This window comes from Urocitellus parryii, chromosome 10 (genome assembly GCF_045843805.1).
Source record: "Urocitellus parryii isolate mUroPar1 chromosome 10, mUroPar1.hap1, whole genome shotgun sequence".
Classification (NCBI taxonomy): Eukaryota; Metazoa; Chordata; class Mammalia; order Rodentia; family Sciuridae; genus Urocitellus; species Urocitellus parryii.
Window position 1 is genome coordinate 27,298,869 of NC_135540.1, and position 20,138 is coordinate 27,319,006.

At 37.3% G+C, this 20,138-nt stretch overlaps 1 protein-coding gene across 2 annotated transcripts in view; it reads left to right on the forward strand.

Annotated features, from left to right (window-relative positions):
* Positions 1-3,483: 3,483 nt before the first annotated feature.
* Positions 3,484-20,138, forward strand: part of Mnd1 (meiotic nuclear divisions 1) — a 59,245-nt gene continuing 42,590 nt past the window's right edge. Inside the window, exons 1-4 of one of the 2 annotated variants that reach the window (XM_026384746.2) lie at positions 3,484-3,505; positions 7,272-7,337; positions 11,306-11,363; positions 15,269-15,417. In XM_026384746.2, the coding sequence (XP_026240531.1) occupies positions 3,503-3,505; positions 7,272-7,337; positions 11,306-11,363; positions 15,269-15,417 (276 nt within the window). In that variant the 5' untranslated portion in view covers positions 3,484-3,502. Of the gene's footprint in view, positions 3,506-4,617; positions 4,670-7,271; positions 7,338-11,305; positions 11,364-15,268; positions 15,418-20,138 lie in introns of those variants that run through there. The other variant, XM_026384747.2, reaches the window with a different exon arrangement.

Sequence of the window (20,138 nt, forward strand, 5' to 3'; positions counted from 1 at the left end):
GATAACAGGAACGTCCACAGTCACAGCAGACACATTGCTATAGACCAAAGGACTTGAGAGCGAACTTGCTACAAACACTGTGTTTAGGGCCCAGAATTTAATCACATAGAGTTCATTACAATAAAACTTTCTATGTCATATCAAGCAACTGGCCATGCATTGCAAGCACTAGTCAAATCATCTAGAGAACACACTTCTGGTGCACCAGACTTTCAGCTAAGTGTAAGGGATACAGAGATGAATAATGAACACACCTGGACAGCCTCCTGGACTTCAGTCTTTGGAGAACCCTGATGATAAATGTATAAATGTCACATCTTTTCAAGAAAGTTAGTTTTCACGTCCTCAGAATGTTTCTTAAGGGCTGGAGATGTGGCTCAATGTGGAGCACTTGCATGGCATATGTGGGGCACTGGGTTCGATCCTCAGCGCCATGCAGAAGTGAATGGAATGAAGGTATTGCATCCATCTACAGATAAATAAATAAAATCTTAAATATAATCTCTATTAATAATGTCAAAGTTGTCATTTAAATTACTTTATCTAGGGGCCGGTATCTTTTCCACAATTATGTGTGGTGTCCAGGCTTGGTGCTTACTCTTTTGTCTTCCTGTAAGTGAATCTTACCTCTCTCTGTTGTTTGTAAGCAAGTTTCCAGCTTGTTTTGCATGTTACATGTTTGCATACATTTTTCATACATTTCCAGATACATTTGTAGACTTTAATCATTAAGCTTCTGATTCATATTTACTGTGACAGAATGAACACTAAAATTCATCTAAGTTTGAGATTAAATTTAAGTATCCTTTGTGAACAATGCAGGATTTTTTGTTTTCTTGAGGGTTCAAAAACATTCAGAATTGATTGGAACTCTGAAAGAGGAAACCTAAGTTAGAAGGAGAGATGAAACAACAGAAATTAGAAAAAGATCCCACATGACACCATTGACTACTGACTGTGAATATTAATATTGTTGAATCCTACTTCTATTCTTCACTTATTTTTTTCTTTACCCATGGAGGTACCCTTACCATTGTGCCCCCTTGGAGTCTTTCAGACTCAGCAGGGGTGGGAGGTTCAGGATATTTCAGATGGCCCATTTGGAACATATTTCACATAAAGCCAAATACATCTCTCTGACGAGAAGAGTTCATTTAAGCTACAGGTTGCTACTGCCCAAATTAGGAGACAGGCAGGGCAAATAGACACTTGGTCCTCTATTCATCCTACTGGTTTTGTTGTTGTTGTTGTTACCGTGGTCGCTGAACAATTATCTAAGCACTTGTACACCAGATTTTCAGCTAAGTGTAAGGGATATAAAGATGAAAAATGAAGACTGTTCCATCCAAAAGCTTACAGTCTGGTTGGTGAAACAGATCAGATACTTACAATACTATAATCTGTTTTTTAAATATTTATAAAATATTTTAGCAATATTTGCTAATATATATCCATTAGCCAATATTTATTGAGCAGAGTATGTTCAACACTTCAGAGGAAATAGCAGTAAGTAAGAGTCCCTGCTGGTAATGTAGCTCAGGGGTAGAATATTTGTCTAGCATGCACGTGGCCCTAGGTCCAATTCCTAGAACTCTAAAGGAAAAAAAGAAGTCCCTGTTCTCATGGAGCCTTATTCTACGGAGTCAATAAATGAATGTAAATGGGACCCACTACATAATTTGTGGGGCCTAGTGTGAAACATAATCATGGGATCCATTGTTTAAAAGCATGGAAAAGGCTTTTCCCTTTCTTCTGGGGTCTCTCTAACTGATCATGGTATTTTTCTTTTGCATTTTAATGTCACACTCCCTTGGCATGGGGACACTTGCTGGTTGAATGTAGTTTCATTGGCACTGGGTGCCACAACTTGCAACTCAGATGTCCCACACTCAAGCTCAATGAGTTGGAGAGAGGATGGGTTGTCCAGGGAAGAACAAATAGTTGAACATGGCAAGACCACAGAAAGCTCAAGAAGAGGCCAGGTGGCACATGCCTGTAATCCCAGTGGCTCAGGAAGCTCAAGCAGTAGGATTTCAAGTTCAAAGCCAGCCTCAGCAACTTTGTGAAGCCCTAAGCAACTTAGTGAGACTCTCTCTAAATTAAATATGAAAAAAAGGGCTGGGGATGTGGTTGAGTGCCCCTGAGTTCAATCCCTGGTACCAAAAAACAAGAAGAAAGCTCAAGAAGAAATGATGAGCAATGAGGCAATTTTACCATCATTCGTTCAATATATATATATCACCAGTTACTTCATATTTTTCTTATATCTCCTTTATTTTTTTAACTATCACAGTACCTACTTTAACCATATCATGACCAATACATGAGAAAGATAGGATATGTTAATTACATTTTTTCTAGTACACATTAAAACATTTATTACTTGGATACCCATTTACTATTTTCAAATTATGTCCTGTATCATATAAGGCGCTTTAAGAAAAACTGAATTAATGAAACTGCAGTTCAATGTACCCCTTCTCCTGCTTTCATAAGAAGCAACAAGGACTACAAATTCTTATTTTAGAGGTCATTAAGTCTTTAGTAAAATTGTTATGCTTTATAATAATTCAAAAATCCATATAAATTTAAAACACTTGAACTTTTGGCAAATATATATATATATATTTTTAGTGTTTTTCAGGAGAAAGGACCCAGGCATTTGCTCTGAATCTGCATCTACTACCATAGGGTACCATATTTTTGATCCATTTGATTTTAAATTCATTGGATTTTTAAAATATTTTTATTTATTTTTATGTGGTGCTAAGGATAGAACTCAGTGCCTCACACTTGCAAGGCAAGCGTTCTACCACTGAGCTACAGCCCCAGCCTCAAATTTACTGGGTTTTACTTTTTTAAAAACCTAAGGGAAAAACAAGAATACAAACAAACTGGTTTTTAATTTTACTTTTATTTTTTTGACAGCACAGGGGTACTCGACCACTGAGCTACTTCACCAGCTACTTCACCAGTCTCCCGGTATTGCCCAGGCTAGCCCCAAACGTGCCATCCTCCTGCCTCAGCCTCCAGAGTAGCTGGAATTGTAGGTGTGTGCCAGTGTATTCCAAAATCGCCTATTTTTTAAGCCAAATTAAGGTCCGACTGCCATTGCGGAGAGGAAAATGCACGTAAAAACAAAGACTCAAAACTTTCTTTCAAAAATAAGAAAAAAGGCCACACACAACACAGAAGAAAAAAAGGAGAAAACAGCTCTGCGACTCCACTCCCGGGCCCCGCCCTCCTCCCGGGCCCCGCCCTCCTCCCGGGCCCCGCCCTCCTCCCGGGCCCCGCCCTCCTCCCGGGCCCCGCCCTCCTCCTAGTCGGCCGCGCGGCGGAGCCGCCAGGGGTCGCTGTGCTCCGTGCGGAAGAGGGTCAATCGCCTCCCCGAACTTTCCCCTTCGCTGCTCCGCCCCCTGTGCTTCTTGGCGCCAAAAACAAACCTGCCCTCCCCTGACGCGCCCCGCCCCTTAGCCCGCGCGCCGACCCTGGTATCCGCACCATGGTAAGAGCTGAGGCCACTGTCCCGGGTCGCCTTTCTCCTCAGTGTCTGGGCTTCGGAGCCCGAGACGACGCGGGATCCTCCTGCCCAGGCGGAGGCGCCCGTCAGGTCGACGCTGCGGCCCCCGTGCGCTCCCCGGAGGGCACCCGCCTGTGCCGGGGCGGGGCGGCCGGGTGGGTTAAACGCTGGCGGCCTGGGCGAACGTGACCCGAGAATCCCGTCCTACAAACCCTGTAGGGTTTGTCCTACAGGCCGCGAGGCGCCACAGAATCGGTGGCCTGGACGCCTCCGGCTTCGGCCTGAACCGCGAAGGAAAGTGCGGGCGGGCGCGGTGGCGCCAGCGCCACGGGTCCCAAAGGCGCGCTCCCGCGTGCTCCCGAGGGCGCGGTGGCTGTGTGGCCCGGTGCCGCGCACACTCCCGCTCTGCCGGCGATCCCAAAAGTACCCAGCGGGTCTTCCCTTCACCCCGGTTCACTCGTGAAAACCCCCCGGGTCTTAGCAAACGGCAGGGATCACGCTCTGTGCGTGGCCGCGGCGGGCCTGGCGGGTGTCGCCTGTCAGCGCGGCGCTGCGCCCGGGTCGTTGGGTTTCCCCTGTGAGCCGGGAGGGTTCCCCGCCAGGAAGGTTCCAAACCCGCTTTCCCTGTGAGCTTCGTGTCCTCATTTTCATAAACCTTCAAAGTCTCGAGCGGTTTTTTTTTACCTGCTTGTGTTGGCAGAGAATTAACGTCTAATCAAATGAATCTTGAGATTTTAATATCTTAATTTAGTTAAGTGGCCGTTATTTTGCCCCACCAATGACGGACAAGGATCGAGTGGTAGGGTATTTGAAGATACTTGCCCAGCTGTAATTAAGTGATAACGGCTTCTTTGTGGTTTAACTAACAACCCAGGCACCTGGGCATAAAATGGACCCAGAAGCCACAGGAGCAGACTTAAAAGAAATCTGTGAACAGCGCTTTGTGTTATCACATTTCTCTTTGTAGAGTTGCTGGTCTAGTCTAACCCACTACCGACCCCTGTGCAGCACAGATGCATCGACTTTGCCATAATCTCTCTATGCATTTTAAATCACCTTCTCATATAAATAATTTAATGTGCTGCTAATTCTTTTCAGATGCTTACTTCTGATCATGGAGAACCGTGAAACAGAACTTTTTATAAATAGGTACTTACTATTTAAAAAAAAAATATGATAAATAGTTTAGTGTTATCTTGGTCAAAGATAAATTTTTGCCCTCTTTCCCGATTGTGAATTAATAACTGTTCCAATCTGGTTGAGTTTATTGAGTAAACAATTACAAGGCTGGGTACATTTTTTAAATTGGAGAAGTACAGCTCTGAGGAAAGCAGATAGCACCTATTTTTAAGTTGTTAAGAGATTTTTGCTAATTGATCAACAGGGTCCATTTCAGGAATACTGTAAATCCTAATTTGAGAAGGCTACTGGGACACAGGGTTTTTTAAGTGGTTTACAGTATTTTGGTCAACTAGAAAGCAGCATAGTCCTCAGGCCAAGTTTTGAATCTCCTTCTTACTAATTTGAATGCATCTTTAAATTACACATCACTAGATTTTTTCCTAGTCCAAGTATTAGATGAGTCCTAATTGGAGGGAGAGGTTTCCTAACACAGGCTTTAATATGGCATCCTTTATAAAAGTCATTTTAATTCTGACCATGCTAACTCTCCTATTGCGTTAACAACAAAAGTTATTTCAAGTCATAAAAGAGACTGATTCTGCCTGAAAACAATGGAAATGTATATACAGTTCATCCACTTTTCTTGAATAACATAGCTGTAGAGAACTTTTCTAAAACCATGTCCCAGGACATTCAATTCTTACTGCCTGAGGGTGTGTGTGTGCCTGGGTTGTGTGTGTATATACACACACACAAGTGTACAAAGTGTACACACAGGTCCACAAGTGTACAAAGGCTTTCCAGGAGCTATTTATAATGCCAAACTGCTAGGGACCTTTCCTATAACTTTGAGATCTGTTTTCTGCCCATGCACCCACAGACTAAAGTCCTAAAGAGATTTTCCTTGCTCCAACATAGCCTCTGATGTCCTTTAGATTCTGGGATAAGAAAAATAAGGTTCCCAAATCTGGGCACAGTTAAAATACCTAGAGAGAGCTTTTTAAGTATGCATACCTGGGGCCCATCTCAAAGAGTGATTCAGTTCATACAGGATGTGCCTGTGCATCAGTTTTTTTTTTTTTTTTTTTTTTTTTTTTTTTTTGTGGTACTAGAGATTAAACCCAGGGCTTGGCATTTGGCTAGGCAAGTGCTACATCCACAGCCCTAGGCATCAGTATTTTGAAAGCTGAGATGATCCCAATGTCTGGCAGTTTGAGACCCACTGGAAGGAACCAAGAAGTGAGCTGAAGAGCCTTCTAACTGGGTGTGAATTTCATGCTTGATTGATTCAGATACTGCAGAAAGCCAGTGTGAAGGGAGACTTATAAAAAATCTTGGACTCCAGCTCCTCAGCCCTGCGTTTAGTGAACAGATTTATATGGTTTCCTGGAGCTTGCCTACTTGAGATTTATAGGGTTTCTCTTTGCAAGCAAGATAATAGTTATCCCAGAATTCCTTATTAACTCACTCTGCATCATATGTTGGGAATATTGTGAGTGTTGTGAGGTTTGGAAGCCTATACAGCCTTAAATGTTAGAGTTAGGGGCTTTAGATATGTCAAAATTCAGTGCTGGTCCTTACCTCTGTTCTCTCTAACCTGGTTTACAAAACACTGGGAAAGTTAAAGTGGTTCATGCTTTGAAGTTTTTCAGTCTGCTGAGAGAGACAAGTAAACACTTCTCTTCAATGTGGTAAATGATTTGATGAAAGTGAGTCCTGGGAACACATGCTTGTCCTGTGAACTCAGGGAAATTCTGGACAGAATTTCAGGAGACATTTTGGAGTTTTTGATTTGGCAAGAGGAAAGGTGTTTTAGGTAAAGCAATATTTTTTTTTTCAAAGGCACAGAAACGAGAGCTTGCTTGGAGTAGAGAATTTTAAGTGACTTTGGTATTACAACCCAAACTGCTTGTCTCTCCATGGTGTTACAGTAAAACTTTAGGTGGGGAGTGACTATGAGAGGGGTAGGTTGGGGTCTGGTGATAAAGACCTTATATATCATACTAGGGGTTCTAGGATCTCTCCGATAGCTAGGAGCCACTAAAAGATTTTAAGCAAGGGAAAGGCATGGTCAGATTTTCTTTTCCACAATGTAGAATGTGACCTTAGAGGGTGAGACAATGTAATTAGGTGGCTGGAGGTAGATAATGAAAGCCGGAACTGAGGTAGTGATGTTAGGTTTGAAGCAGGCAGGACAGGTTAGAGAAATACTAAGTGCCAAAATTAGCAGAACTTGGCCATGGTTGGATATGGGGTAAGAAATGATGGCCCCTAGAATAACTGCTAATCCACTGGCATGGGTAACAAAGTAGTCTCTAACTTAAACTAGAATAACAGGTTTGGGAGCAGGTGTGGGAAAGGAAGAATTCATCATGGACCACCTGAGTTTAAAGTCTTTCCGGCAGGCAGGTAAGTACATAAGATTGATGTAAAGTTTTGAGGTCTCAGTATTCCTGTTAAAACCATGAAAGAGATAAGATCAAAGAAGAGGTGTGAAGAGCTGAGGGCATCAATAGCCCAACACTAGGGGACTGCAGTATTTGAGAGTAGATCAAGGAAAAAGATCAGATTATGTTTTACACTGAGTTTTTAAAAACTTAGTGTTTACTTTTTTACTTTTATGCTTTAGTCAAAGAAGAAAGGATTGAGTGCAGAAGAAAAGAGAACCCGCATGATGGAAATATTTTTTGAGACAGTAAGTTGTTTTCATTAAAATTTTTAGTATTTTATGTAATTTTCACATTAAGTTTATTTTCACAGTTAGTATATTGTGTATTTTTACATTAATTAATTCACTGTTAGCCACTGCTGCTTTGTTAAAGATCCATACGGTCCAATTTCTTGAAAGATGTATAAAATTTTGCAAACATTTGTCTTCCCATGAACTACAGAGTATGGAAGAATCATGTCCCACTGTTGAGATGCAGAGTGTCTATAAGAAGCCTATCCTGGATCCCAAAAATAGAAGTGACAATACCAGTATTCAAACAAAGGAGATCATCTGATTTTAGAAGGAATGCCTCTTTGTATTTATTTATCAATCTATCATATGTATTATATGATGCATATATGATCGTTCACAGGCCTCCCTAATTTGCTCCAGATGTTTATGCTTGCCATTAACAGGAAATATGTTTAAAATTTTAACTTTTAAGTAGCAGAGACAGAATTCAAACCCAGCCACCTGATTCTAGAGCCTGTTCTTATTCTCTTCACCATGTTGCTGTACAATGGCCTTTCTTTGCCTCCAGGTTCAAGTCCAAATAGGCCTTTTACCTTAATCTACATTAACTTCATGTGGCTTGGCAGAAACTTTAACCTACTGACCCCAACTACTGGCTATTTTCATCATATACAGACATGAAGAAGATGGGGAAAAGTGTTCAAGCAGAATATTAAATTGATAAAATTCCTTTTCATTTTGATAATGTAGATTCTCAATAAAATGAGCAAAATATTCTGGGAATTTAAAAAGCATGTATTTCTTCTGTGAATGTAACTTTTACTGTTTCTAAAAGTCATTTGCAATTCAGAATACTATATCATATTAATAGTGATGATATCATTAAGAAGATAAATTGGTAAAGTTTGCATATGAAAATTATGACAATTATTCTGCTGAGATGAAATATTTTTCCTATAGTCTTAGAGCAAGAAAAATCGATTTAATTCCTACCAGACAGTGGAAAGCTGGGGAAAGTAGTCAGTGAAATTATTTTGTCCTTTGTAGTATTGTTAATTATCCCAAATATAAAAATTGGCTATTTCTGATTGAGAAATGTTTAACTTTCCCCCTCAATAACATTAAGATACTAAAGACTGATACTAATGAATATTAGCAGCTTAAAGAAGTTATCAGTGAGGTTTTGGGGAAAACTAGGAATTAATTCTGTTCATTGGTTTCAATTCATACATGCCTGTTCCTTTTCCACCTTTCATCCTAGTTATTTGCTGCTCATTTATGTAGTTCATCAGTTTTTAACAGAATTAAAAAGTATAACAGACTTGAGAAAAGTAATGGAGACTGTTTCATTTATTGTCTCATGAACAGGATATGATATATCCAGGATCCAGATTGATGTCAAATGTTGACAAATATTAGACACAAACCCTTCATCAATTTGAATCAAATCAACAATATGGTACACAGGGAAAAGCATGGATTCTAGAATTCAGATTCTGGAATCTTTATTCCAGTTCCATTGTTGGAATTGGCAAGTGAAAATTCCAACAAAATCAAATATGGCCGCACTAGCTTTAGTTACAGAATATGACTTTAGATGTGAATAGTAACCTCATTTTAGACTAATGTCAAGGAGTACTGTTTATGATGTAGAAAGTTAAAAAAAAGTATATGAAAATATTGCAATATGATCACAGATATTAACAGTGGTAAGATGATAGGTGGATTTTGTTTTAAGTCTCTTTTTCATTTACTTATAGCAAACATATATCACCTTTTGAATCAAATTAGAAAACCAACCAACAAAGCACCACATACTTTGGTGCCTCTAATCATAAGTGGTTCATTTGCAAAGGTTTAGAAATCTTTTTAAAACAGTCTTCAGTAATCCTGACAGTTCATTAAAGGGTAAGAACCTTCTTATCCCTTCATGAACCATTTTGTATGTTGAGGTACAAATAGTCTTCCAATAAACTTTTGTTGAATTTTTCTTAAAATTATCTCAGCAAAGACTTAAATGAATAGCTCTCCATTGGCACACTTATACCCAGAGAATTTTACATAAATCTATAAATAGAATGAGACAGACATATCACATATAGATATATATATACACACACACACATATATATGGATCTGTTGCATATTTGAAGCTTCCAATGTAATAAAAAAATTCTTTGCCTGTTGCACTTGGGAAGAACATGGGGACAGGATAGCTGTGATTTCGAACTTGAACTTGGAATCTGTTTTACTTAATATTGGTATAACATTAAGAAAGTTCCTTGACTTCTCTGTTTCTCAGGTTCTTCATCTGTTAAAGAGAACAGATGCACCAATCTCACAGTGTTGGTATGAGAATTAAATGAAATAATTTATGTAAAACATTACAAACTCTAGGTCATAAATACTTAATTAATCTAGTGTTAAACCATATGTCTTCCATGGAATCTTACATGTAGTTTTTTTGGAGGGAAGGGGAACTAACTAGATCTATTATGTTCATTTCCTTTATCATCAGTGCTTAATGCTAGGGAGACTAAGAACTAAGATTTACTTGAGATTATTTGTTCAGTCCATTTGGGTTGTGAGACTCTTTGTGCAAGCCCGTTTGTTTACCCAACAGTCCATAAGGTTGGCCAGTGTGTCTGGGGCTCTCTGGTGACCACATATAAGCAGATCTCTCAATGAATTCATATTCTTTTTCCAGGCACTATGAAGTATTTGCAAAGAGATAGAATGGATTTGTCTAGTGCATTAGAAACCCATAACCAATAATTTATTATATGTTCCCTAAGATTCTAAATTGTCACCTTTAATTCCCAATTCTAAATTGTCACCTTTAATTCTCAATTGTGCAAAATGGATTGATCTTATACTCTAATGAGTTAGTATTCTCTTTTCACTAAATCTTAGGTGTAGTGAGATGAAATTTTTTCAAATATTTTATTATAAAAAAAGTTCAAACATATAACAAAAACAAAAGAATTTTACAGTGAATACACATATTTCTACTACCCAGATTCTACCATTAACATCTGACTTTACTCACTTTATCATGTATGTATTCATCTATCCACTTCTTTATTCATTCATCAATTTTTAAAATATACTTTAAAGGAATTCATATATAAATAGCCTGGGTACCAGGCCTTTACCAAATATGTGCTTTTGAATATGTTCTTCTAGGTGGTATTTGTTTTTTCAATTTCTTAGCAGTGTCCATTGGGATGGGCAGAAGTTTTTAATTTTTTTAAAGTTTTGTTTCCATCTAATTAAAGTTGCCTTTTCAAGTTTATTTTGGAAGAAATGAATCCCAGATTTTCATAACAATAATAATAGTATTTCTGTTATAATTACTGAATACTTTAGTCTTTTGAGACAGTTTTGTTTTATTATCCAAGTTCTTTTTACCACTTAAACCAAAGCTTATTACAAGTAGAAAAAAGTAGTCAACATTTTTTATGACCATCAGATTAAGTATCCTACATGCTTATTTTCCCTCTATGTTTTACATTGCATATGGTGGGTATGCAACGTGTATAGATGAATGATTGAGAGATGGCTATGAATTGTATAATTTTCTATATTTAGGTGTAACTGCTTCATGAAACCTTAAATGTAAACAAATCTTGACAGTTGTCTGTTGTTTTGATTAGAACTGCTAAATCTGCAGAGTGTAATTTATGCTAAATAAGGCACTATTTTTTATTTGTTTTTCTGGTTCAGCAGGAAGTTGTTCTTTGTTTTAATCTCCACTTATTCTAAAGAATTATGCTCAGGCTGAAGTCTATCTGTTTTAAGTTATATGGAGGGTATTGAAGGAGATAATCACAAAGTTTTTTATAGTTCTAAAATGCTTAATTCTATTGCACTCTTTGTTTTCATGCATACTTTTTAATACAATATTTTATGAATATAATTACATAAACATATAGTAGAAAATAAATGTGTTTTTCATATTTTCTACTCCTTTTAAACAGAAAGATGTGTTTCAATTGAAAGACTTGGAGAAGATTGCTCCCAAAGAGAAAGGCATTAGTAAGTATTAAAGATATGCTGGAATATTTTGGAAAATATCAGTCATATTTTCTGCAATAATATTTCTTTTTATGAAAAACAAATTTCTAGAGATGAAGAATGTTTGTAAAAGTTCCTATGTAATGTCTGTTGGCCATCAGTTCTTGTGTTTGGATTATATGCTGTAGAAGAATTAAAATGGAATACATGTATATACTCACACATGCATATACATATACAATATACACCCTTATTTTTTAATGTAGTTTATTTCAAAAGAAATGAACATTGTTCTTATGTTCTAGTATTTGTTAAACGTGATTTTGTGTCTTTACATCATGTATTAGTTTCCTAGGGCTGCCCTAACAAATTCCTATACATATATTGGCTTAAAGCAGCAGTAATTTATTTTCTCATAGTTCTGGGGGGCAGAAGTTTGAAATTAATGGGTGGGCAGTTCTGGTTCCTTTGGGAGGCTCCAAAGGAGAATCCATTTCTTTCTTCTTTTCCTAGCTTCTAATGGTTTCTAACAGGATTCTAATCCCTGGCTCTGTCTTCACACAGCCTTATCCTTTGCATCTGTGTTTTTCTTTTCTTCTCTCTTTCATAAAAACATATGTCATATCTCCTAAACTTAATTTTTAATTACATCTACAAAGACCCTTTTCCCAAACAAGCTGATATTCACAAGTTCCAGGAGGTTAGGACCTTGAATGTATTTGGGGGGGTAGGGGAACTACTAAGTCCACTACACATGACATGTTTCTTTTTAAACCTTTCTGATTATGTAAACTATACATGTTAGTTTATTTTAACAAATTTGGAACTATAAAAACTATAAGGAAGAAGGTGAAATTTTTTCATAATCCTATTCTGAGGTCACCACTGATAACATTTGGATGTTTCTCTGTGTGTGTATATATTTTTGTCCATCTCTCTGATAGGGAACCATGCTGTGTATGCAGTTTTGTGTTTGTGGGGTTTTGGGGGAGTTGGTATTGGGATTTGAACCTCGGGCCTCATGCTTGCTAGGCAAGTGCTCTACCACTGAGCTAAACCCTCAGCTATGTATTTTTATATAACATTTTATCATCTACATTTACATCACTTGTTTTAAAAATGATTTTTGACAACTCCATCTCCTAAAATTTCATTTTGTGATCATCCACAATACCATAACTTGGCTTAGATGGTCACTTATTGAACATTTAAATTGTTTCCAAATATTGCTGCTAGAAATAATATGTCATTAACATACAATCTGCTCTGGACTGAATTATTTTCCCCCATTTTTTGTTTGTCTGTCTGATACTGGGGATTAAACTCAGGGGCATTTGACCATTGAGCCAATTCCCCAGCCCTTTTTTTGTATTTTATTTAGAGACAGGGTCTCACTGAGTTGCTTGGTACATACAATAGAAAAAAGATATCTGTGTCCTTTTTTAGCCTTTTTAATATGTAATCTCACACTGCCTTCAGGGAAGGTAATTTAGTCAAATTTTCCACTGCTGTGTCTAAAACACCTATAAGAACAATTAGAGGAAGAGAAGTTTATTTGGGGGCTCATAGTATCAAAGGTCTTAGTTCATAGATGACTGACTCCTTTTCTCCAGGCCTGAGATGAAGCAGAACATCATTGTGAAAGTGTGTGGTAGAGGAAAGCAGTGGGCACAGGCACCAAGAAGCAGAGAAAGAGATCTCTGTTCAACCAGAACAAAATATATACCCAAAGGCACATCCCCAAGGACTCACGTCCTCTAGCCACACCCTACCTGCCTACAGTTACCACACAGTTAATCCCTGTCAGGGATTAATATGCACTGATTAGGTTAATGCTTTCATAATCCAATCATTTCACCTCTAAACTTTCTTGAATTGTCTCACACATGGGTGTGAGTTCTTTTTTATATATACATTTGTTTTATTTATTTTTATGTGGTGCTGAGGTTCTAATCCAATGCCTCATACATTACTACAACTGAGCCACAACCCCAGCCCACACAAGAGCTTTTGAAGAATACCTAATATCTAAAGCATAACAGAAGCATATACCAATTTATGTTCCCACTAATTTTTTTTAATTTTTGCAACGCTGTACCCAGGGCCCTGTACCTGCTAAGCAAGCACTATATACTGAACCTCACTCTCAACTCTCATTTCTTGAAACAGTTTTCATATTTTGAATTCTTGGACATTTCAGTTTGTGCTGCTTTAAAAATGGGGTTGAGGTTGCATGTTTTGTGCATTTGGTATTGAGTTTATTTATTTATTAAATCTTTAATTTTGGGGTTTGTTTTTTAGGATCTCCCCAACTTTCTGTGCTGGTAGTACTGATGGAACCCAGGGGTACTCTACCACTGAGCTACTTCCCCAGCGCTTTTTATATTTTATTTTGAGACAGAGTCTGGCTAAGTTACTGAGACTGGCCACTAACTTGCAATTTTTCTTCCTCAGCCTCACAAGTAGTTGGTATTATAGACTTATGCCACTGACCTAGCAAATCTTTAATTTTTTAAATAATTTTATTATAGTGGGGAATCTAAGAAAAATTAAAATGAAAACTAAAATATAGATAAATTTCATGGTACAACAAAGTAAGAATTATTGCCTGGTGAGGTGACAAACACCTGTAATCCTTGCTACTTGGGAGGCTAAGAAGAAGGGTAGCAAGTTTGCAAGTATAAGGATGGCCTAAGCAACTTCTTGAGTGTCTCAAAAAAATAAAAAGGGCTAGTAATGTAGCTCAGAGGTAGAGTACTTGCCTTGCAATATGCAAGGCCCTGGGTTCAATCCCCACCACCTAAAAAAAAAAAACCAACAAAGTAAGGATTATTAATGGATTTCAGACACTTGTGATATGTGACTTTGTATCTTTACATGGTATTTTTAAAACTTTTTCTGATCTTTAATCTGAACCTTAACTATAGCACCCAAATATCCTTTATTCCTTAATTTTCCTAATACCTTTGTTTTAGTTTTCTTAGCAAAGAGTAATACATGTTAATTGTTGGAAGGGGGAAGAAATAAGCAAAAATAAGGAACTAAATATCATGTGTTACCTGTTATCCAAAGATAATCACTGTCAGATTAGTGCTTACGGTCCTTTATTTTTCTATGAAGACATTTTGAAAATATATTCATATCATTAAATATTCTTAAATAGGCTTTTGTAACAAATGATTGCATAGTAATTTTTAAAAATTCAGCTCTTGGACTGGTTTTAATTTTTGCTATTGAAAACAATGCTTCCATAAAGCTCCTTAAGCATATATCATTATTCTCTGTGGCTAATTTATAAAAGCAAAATTTCTCCATAAAAGATATGCATAAAGCTGAAGTTTTAAATACATACTACCATATTTCTTCACCATGTTGAGAGTATCCGTTTCCTTGAATCCTTTATTTTTTGACATTTTTCATTTGTTAGTCAAGAAAGTTTATATCAGTGCTTTATTTTGCATCTCTTCAAGTAGGAGTGGGGTCAAGCCAGGAACAGTGGTGCACGCCTGTAATCCCAACAGCTGAGGAGGCTGAGGCAGAAATATCACCAATTCAAAGCCAGCCTTAGCAACTTAGTGACGCTCTAAGCAATTTGGCGAGCCCTATCTCAAAATAAAAAGGGCTGGGGATGTGGCTCAGTGGTTAACTGTCCCTGGATTCAATTCCCAGTACCAATAAAAAAGAGAATGGGGTTGGATTTTTTTACATATGTTGGCCATGAATATTTTATATATTCCTATCGATATAATATACTGTTTTTCTATCTTTGTGTTATTTTTAAGAGATTTTTATTAACTATTATCTTTATGTTTAATATTTTTCAGATGTTTTCAGATTTTTTTTATTTTTTCAGATTTTTCAGTTATTTATTTTTAATTTTATTAATAGTGTTTCTTAATATAGTTTTTGAAAAATCTCTTTCTTAGCTGCTATGTCAGTAAAAGAAGTCCTTCAAAGCTTAGTTGATGATGGTATGGTTGACTGTGAGAGGATCGGAACTTCTAATTACTATTGGGCTTTTCCAAGTAAAGCTCTTCATGCAAGAAAACGTAAGTTGGAGATTCTGGAATCTCAGGTAAGCTGCCAGAATTAAAAATAATGGATTTGAAGCTAGTTTTCACTCTGTGCCTATTATACGCAAGGCCTTGGGTTCAGTCTTCAGCAGTGAAAAATAAATAATAGATTTGCTTTGTAACACAGAGATTTGTCTTAATCCTTCTTCATTAAGTGTACCTTTAAATTTTTAGAATCCACTGTTTGGCTTAATGTATAAAGATAATCAACTTCTCTATTTTACTCCTGAACCGTAGGGCTGGTAACCAGGCCTGGTGGTGCTCACCTGTAATCCCAGCTACATAGGAGGCTGAGGCAAAATGATCACAAGTTTGAAACTGGCCTTAGCAACTGAGTAAGACTCTGTCTCAAAAAATAAAAAAAACTGGTGATGTAGCTTAGTGGTAGAGTACCCTGGGTCCAATCTCTGGACCACAGAAAGTAAGCAAGCAAACAAAAAATTGCAATAAGGTCAGCGGTAGAGCACTTGCCTATCATATATGAGGTCCTGAGGTCCTCGGTTCAATCCCCAGGACTGAAAAACAAATAAAACACAATGCAATGACCTTAGAATGTTTTAACTTTCATTTTCCCACATCATGATATTATTTTATATTATTTTAGTACACAAATAGTTTTTAATATGTTCATAGGTATATATACAATCACCACTACAAAGTTCATCACTTCAAAAAGAAATCCTGGGGCTGGAGTTTAGGCTCAGTGGTAGAGCACTCACCTAGCACATGCGAGGCCTTGGGTTTGATCCTCAGCACCACATAAAAATAAATGAAATAAAGGCATTGTGTCCAACTACAACTAAAAAATAAATATTAAAAAAAAAAGAAAGAAATCCTGGACCTTTAGCTTCAGCCTACCTCTCTCAACCATAAGCAACCATTAATCTACTTTCTGTCTGTGTAAATTCCTTTCTCTGGACATTTTATATAAATGGAATCATAATGTATAGTTATTCGTAACTGACTTCTTTCTCTAAGATTCATTCATGGTGTAACATGTATCAGTACTCCATTTTTGTTTGTTTTATGGTGCTGGGGATTGAACCCAGGGCCTTGTGTATGCAAGGCAAGCACTCTACCAACTAAGCTATATCCCCAGCCCTCAGTACTCCATTTTTATGGCCAAATAGCACTTCATTATATGGAGATAACCACATTTTGCATTCAAGTCTATTGGTGGACATCTGGGTTGTTTCTACTTTTTGGCTATTCTTAATGATGACACAGCAGTAGCATTGCTAGATCATATGGTAACTCTGTTTAACTGCCAGACTGTTTTCTAAAGCAGCTGTACCATTTTATATTCCCACCATCAGTGAATGAAGGTTCCAGTTTATCAGTATCCTCCCTTCCAAAATTTATTACCTGACTTTTTCATTCTGACTTCCTATTGGGTATGAAGTAGTATCTCATTGTGGTTTTGTTTTTCATTTCCCTGATAATTAAGGATGTTGGATATCTTTTCATGTGCCTCTTGGCCATTTCTGTGTTTTCCTTGGAGAAATATTTATTATTTATTCAGATCCTTGGCTCATATTTTAACTTGTTTTTTTTTTTTGTTTTGTTTTTGTTTTTTTGTTTTTTTGATACTGGGCTTGAACCCAGGGGCACTCAACCACTGAGCCACATCCCCAGCCCTATTTTGTGTTTTATTTAAAGATAGGGTCTTAGTGAGTTGCTGAGTGCCTCAGCCTCTTGAGCTGCTGGGATTATAGCTGTGAGCCACCACACCCAACTATCTTAACTCTTAAACATGATGAAATGTGATGTGGCACTTTTCTGTCCTACTAGGGAATAACATGCCTATTTATCAGTCAGCAATTTTTAGAATTAGAAACTTTATACAGAGTATTAATCAGCTTCCATTACTCTATGATATATCTGAGATAACTAACTTAGAAAAGGTTCGTTTTGGCTCATTGTTTAGGAGGTTCCAGTCAATGAGCAATTGGCCCGTTGCTTTGGACCTGTAGTAAAGAACACATCATGGCAAGAGCAGAGAGTGGAGTAAAACCTCTTATATCACAGGTAGGAGAGCAAAGAGAAAGAGAAGGACAGATTCCACAGTTCCCTTTGAGGGCATGCCTTCAGTGTCCTAACTTCTTTTCACTAGTCCCCACCTCTTAAAGGTTCTACCACCTCCTAATAAAGCCACCCTGGGGACCAAGCTTTTAACACAAGGGCTTTAGAGGACGTTCAAAATTCAAACTATAACACAGGATAATTTACTTTTAAATCTTTTCAAGTTCCCATAACTTACATGTTCTGTCCTTCTCTAAATCCAGCATATTGTTTAGGGCTGGCTCCCTGTTTCATAAACATTATTCTCTTCCTTACTAACAAAGCACCTTTTTGTTGTTGTTTTTGATTGTACTGGGGATTGAACCCAGGGGTACTCTACTACTGAGTTATATCCCCAGCCCTTTTTATTTTGAGACAGGATCTTACTGAGTTGCCCAAGTAGGGTGGAACTTGGTGATCCTCCTGCCTCAGCTTGTATAGTAGCAGGGATTATAGTCATGCACCACAGCTCCCAGCTCAAAGCACTTGTTGAGGAAGCCGTGTCCAAAAGATGTTCATCTTCCTAGATTCCCTTGTAGCTAAGTTTTGATAAATGAAATTTAAGTGGAAGAATAGATTTGAATTTCCTGGGAAACTTTCCTTTATCCTTATAAAGGCCAAGCTTCTTCCCTTTTTTTCTGTTATATGGTCATATTACGACCCACAGTAACAAGCATAAGGCTGAAGACAATTCCCAAGGAATGGTATAGCCTAGATGAAAAGATCTGGGTTCTCTGTGGCACTTTGAAATACTGTATTAGACTTGGACTACTTTACCTCTGTACTTACTACTTGAGCAAATTAAGCCTTCATTTAATACAGTCTTGGATAAGTATTCTCTTATTTGTGGCTGTATTCTAAATGAATAGTTGCTTTGTAGACTTTCTTATAAATATGATTTAGATATCTGTTGCTGTGTAAAAAAAAAAAAAAAAGAAAGAAAGAAAGAAAGAAAAACTGCATACCCCAGAGTTACTCCAAGAAACAAACATTGATTTTGTACCTTTTCTGCATATCTGAAATCCTGGCAAGATTTAGCTGGGTACCTCTGCCTGAAGGTCTTGCTTGAGGCTGTACTGTTGGCTAGGACTGCATTCTCATCTGGGAGAGAATATACTTCTAAGTTAAGTCCTGCTGTTACTGCATTTAGTTCTTGCAGGCTTTTGGACTCAAGAGTCTCAATTACAGATAGCTTTTGGCCAGAGCCCCCCCTCAGTTGCCTATCACATTGGTTTTTCAATAGGACAGCTAACAACATGGCAGCTGGCTTCCCTTAGAGCCAGTGCATATGAGAGAGTCCAAGACAGAAGAAACAACAGATTTTTTTGTATTTTTTTAAATTGTAGATGGACACAATACCGTTATTTTACTTATTTATTTTTATATGGTGCTGAGGATCAAACCCAGTGCTGCCTCACACGTGCTAGGCAAGTATTCTATCACTGTTTTTTTGTATCTTAATCTTGCAAGTGACATCCCATTGTTTTTACCTCATTGTATTCCTTAGAAATAAGTCATTAAATTCAGCCCCTACTTGAGAGATTATATATGGGCACAAATACCAGGAAGCAAGGATCATTTGGGTCATAGCATACTTACCACAGATTTTTAAATTCTTAATTTTTTACATGTATATGTCTCATCTTCTCAATTTGTTTTATTTTAAAAAATGCTTTATTGAGGAATAACTGGCATATAAAAACTGTTCATATTTAACATAATTTGATAAGCTTTGACATACATGTAAGTATATAAAACTATCACAATCAAAAAAATTGAACATAATCATAACATCTGAAAGTTTTTCATTCCCTTTGTATTTTAATTTTTTTTTTTTAGTTGTAGGTGGACACAGTACCTTTATTTTGTTTTATTTTTTTAATATCTTTAAAAAAAAAAACATTTTTTTTAGGTGTAGATGGACACAACACAATGCCTTTATTTTTATGTGGTGCTGAGGATCGAACCCAGATCCCACCCGTGCTAGGGGAGCACTCTACTGCTGAGCCACAACCCCAGCCCCCCTTTATTTTATTTGTTTATTTTTTTGTGGTGCCGGGGATCGAACCCAGTGCCTCATACATGCTAGGCAAGCACTCTACCACTGAGCCACAGCCCCGGCCCTTTTCATGACTTTTTTTTTCCCAGTATTTTATTCAAGACTTATTCATGTTGCTAATATGTATTCATTCACTTTTATTTCTCAGTGGAATTTCATTGTATGAATATACAACAGTTTATCTATTGATAAACATTTATAATTTTGTCCCCTTGATTTATTTATCCCTTTATCATTATGAAATTACCTTTTTACCTTAGGCCATATTCTTTGTTCTGAAATCTACTGTCTGATTTTTAAGTAGTTGTCCCTTGGTGTTGACAGGAAATTGTTTTAGTAACCCAAGGCTACAAAAATCTGCTGAGGGCTGGGGATGTGTGCTCGCCTGGCACGCGTGGGGCGCTGGGTTAGATCCTCAGCACCACATAAAATGAAATAAAGATGTTGTGTCCACCGAAAGCTAAAAAGTAAATATTTAAAAAAAAAAATCTGCTGATACTTAAGTCTCTTTTATAAAATGGTATAGTATCTTCATATGACTATACACATTCTTTTGTACACTTTGTCACGTCTAAGTTATTTACAATACCTAATGCAATGTAA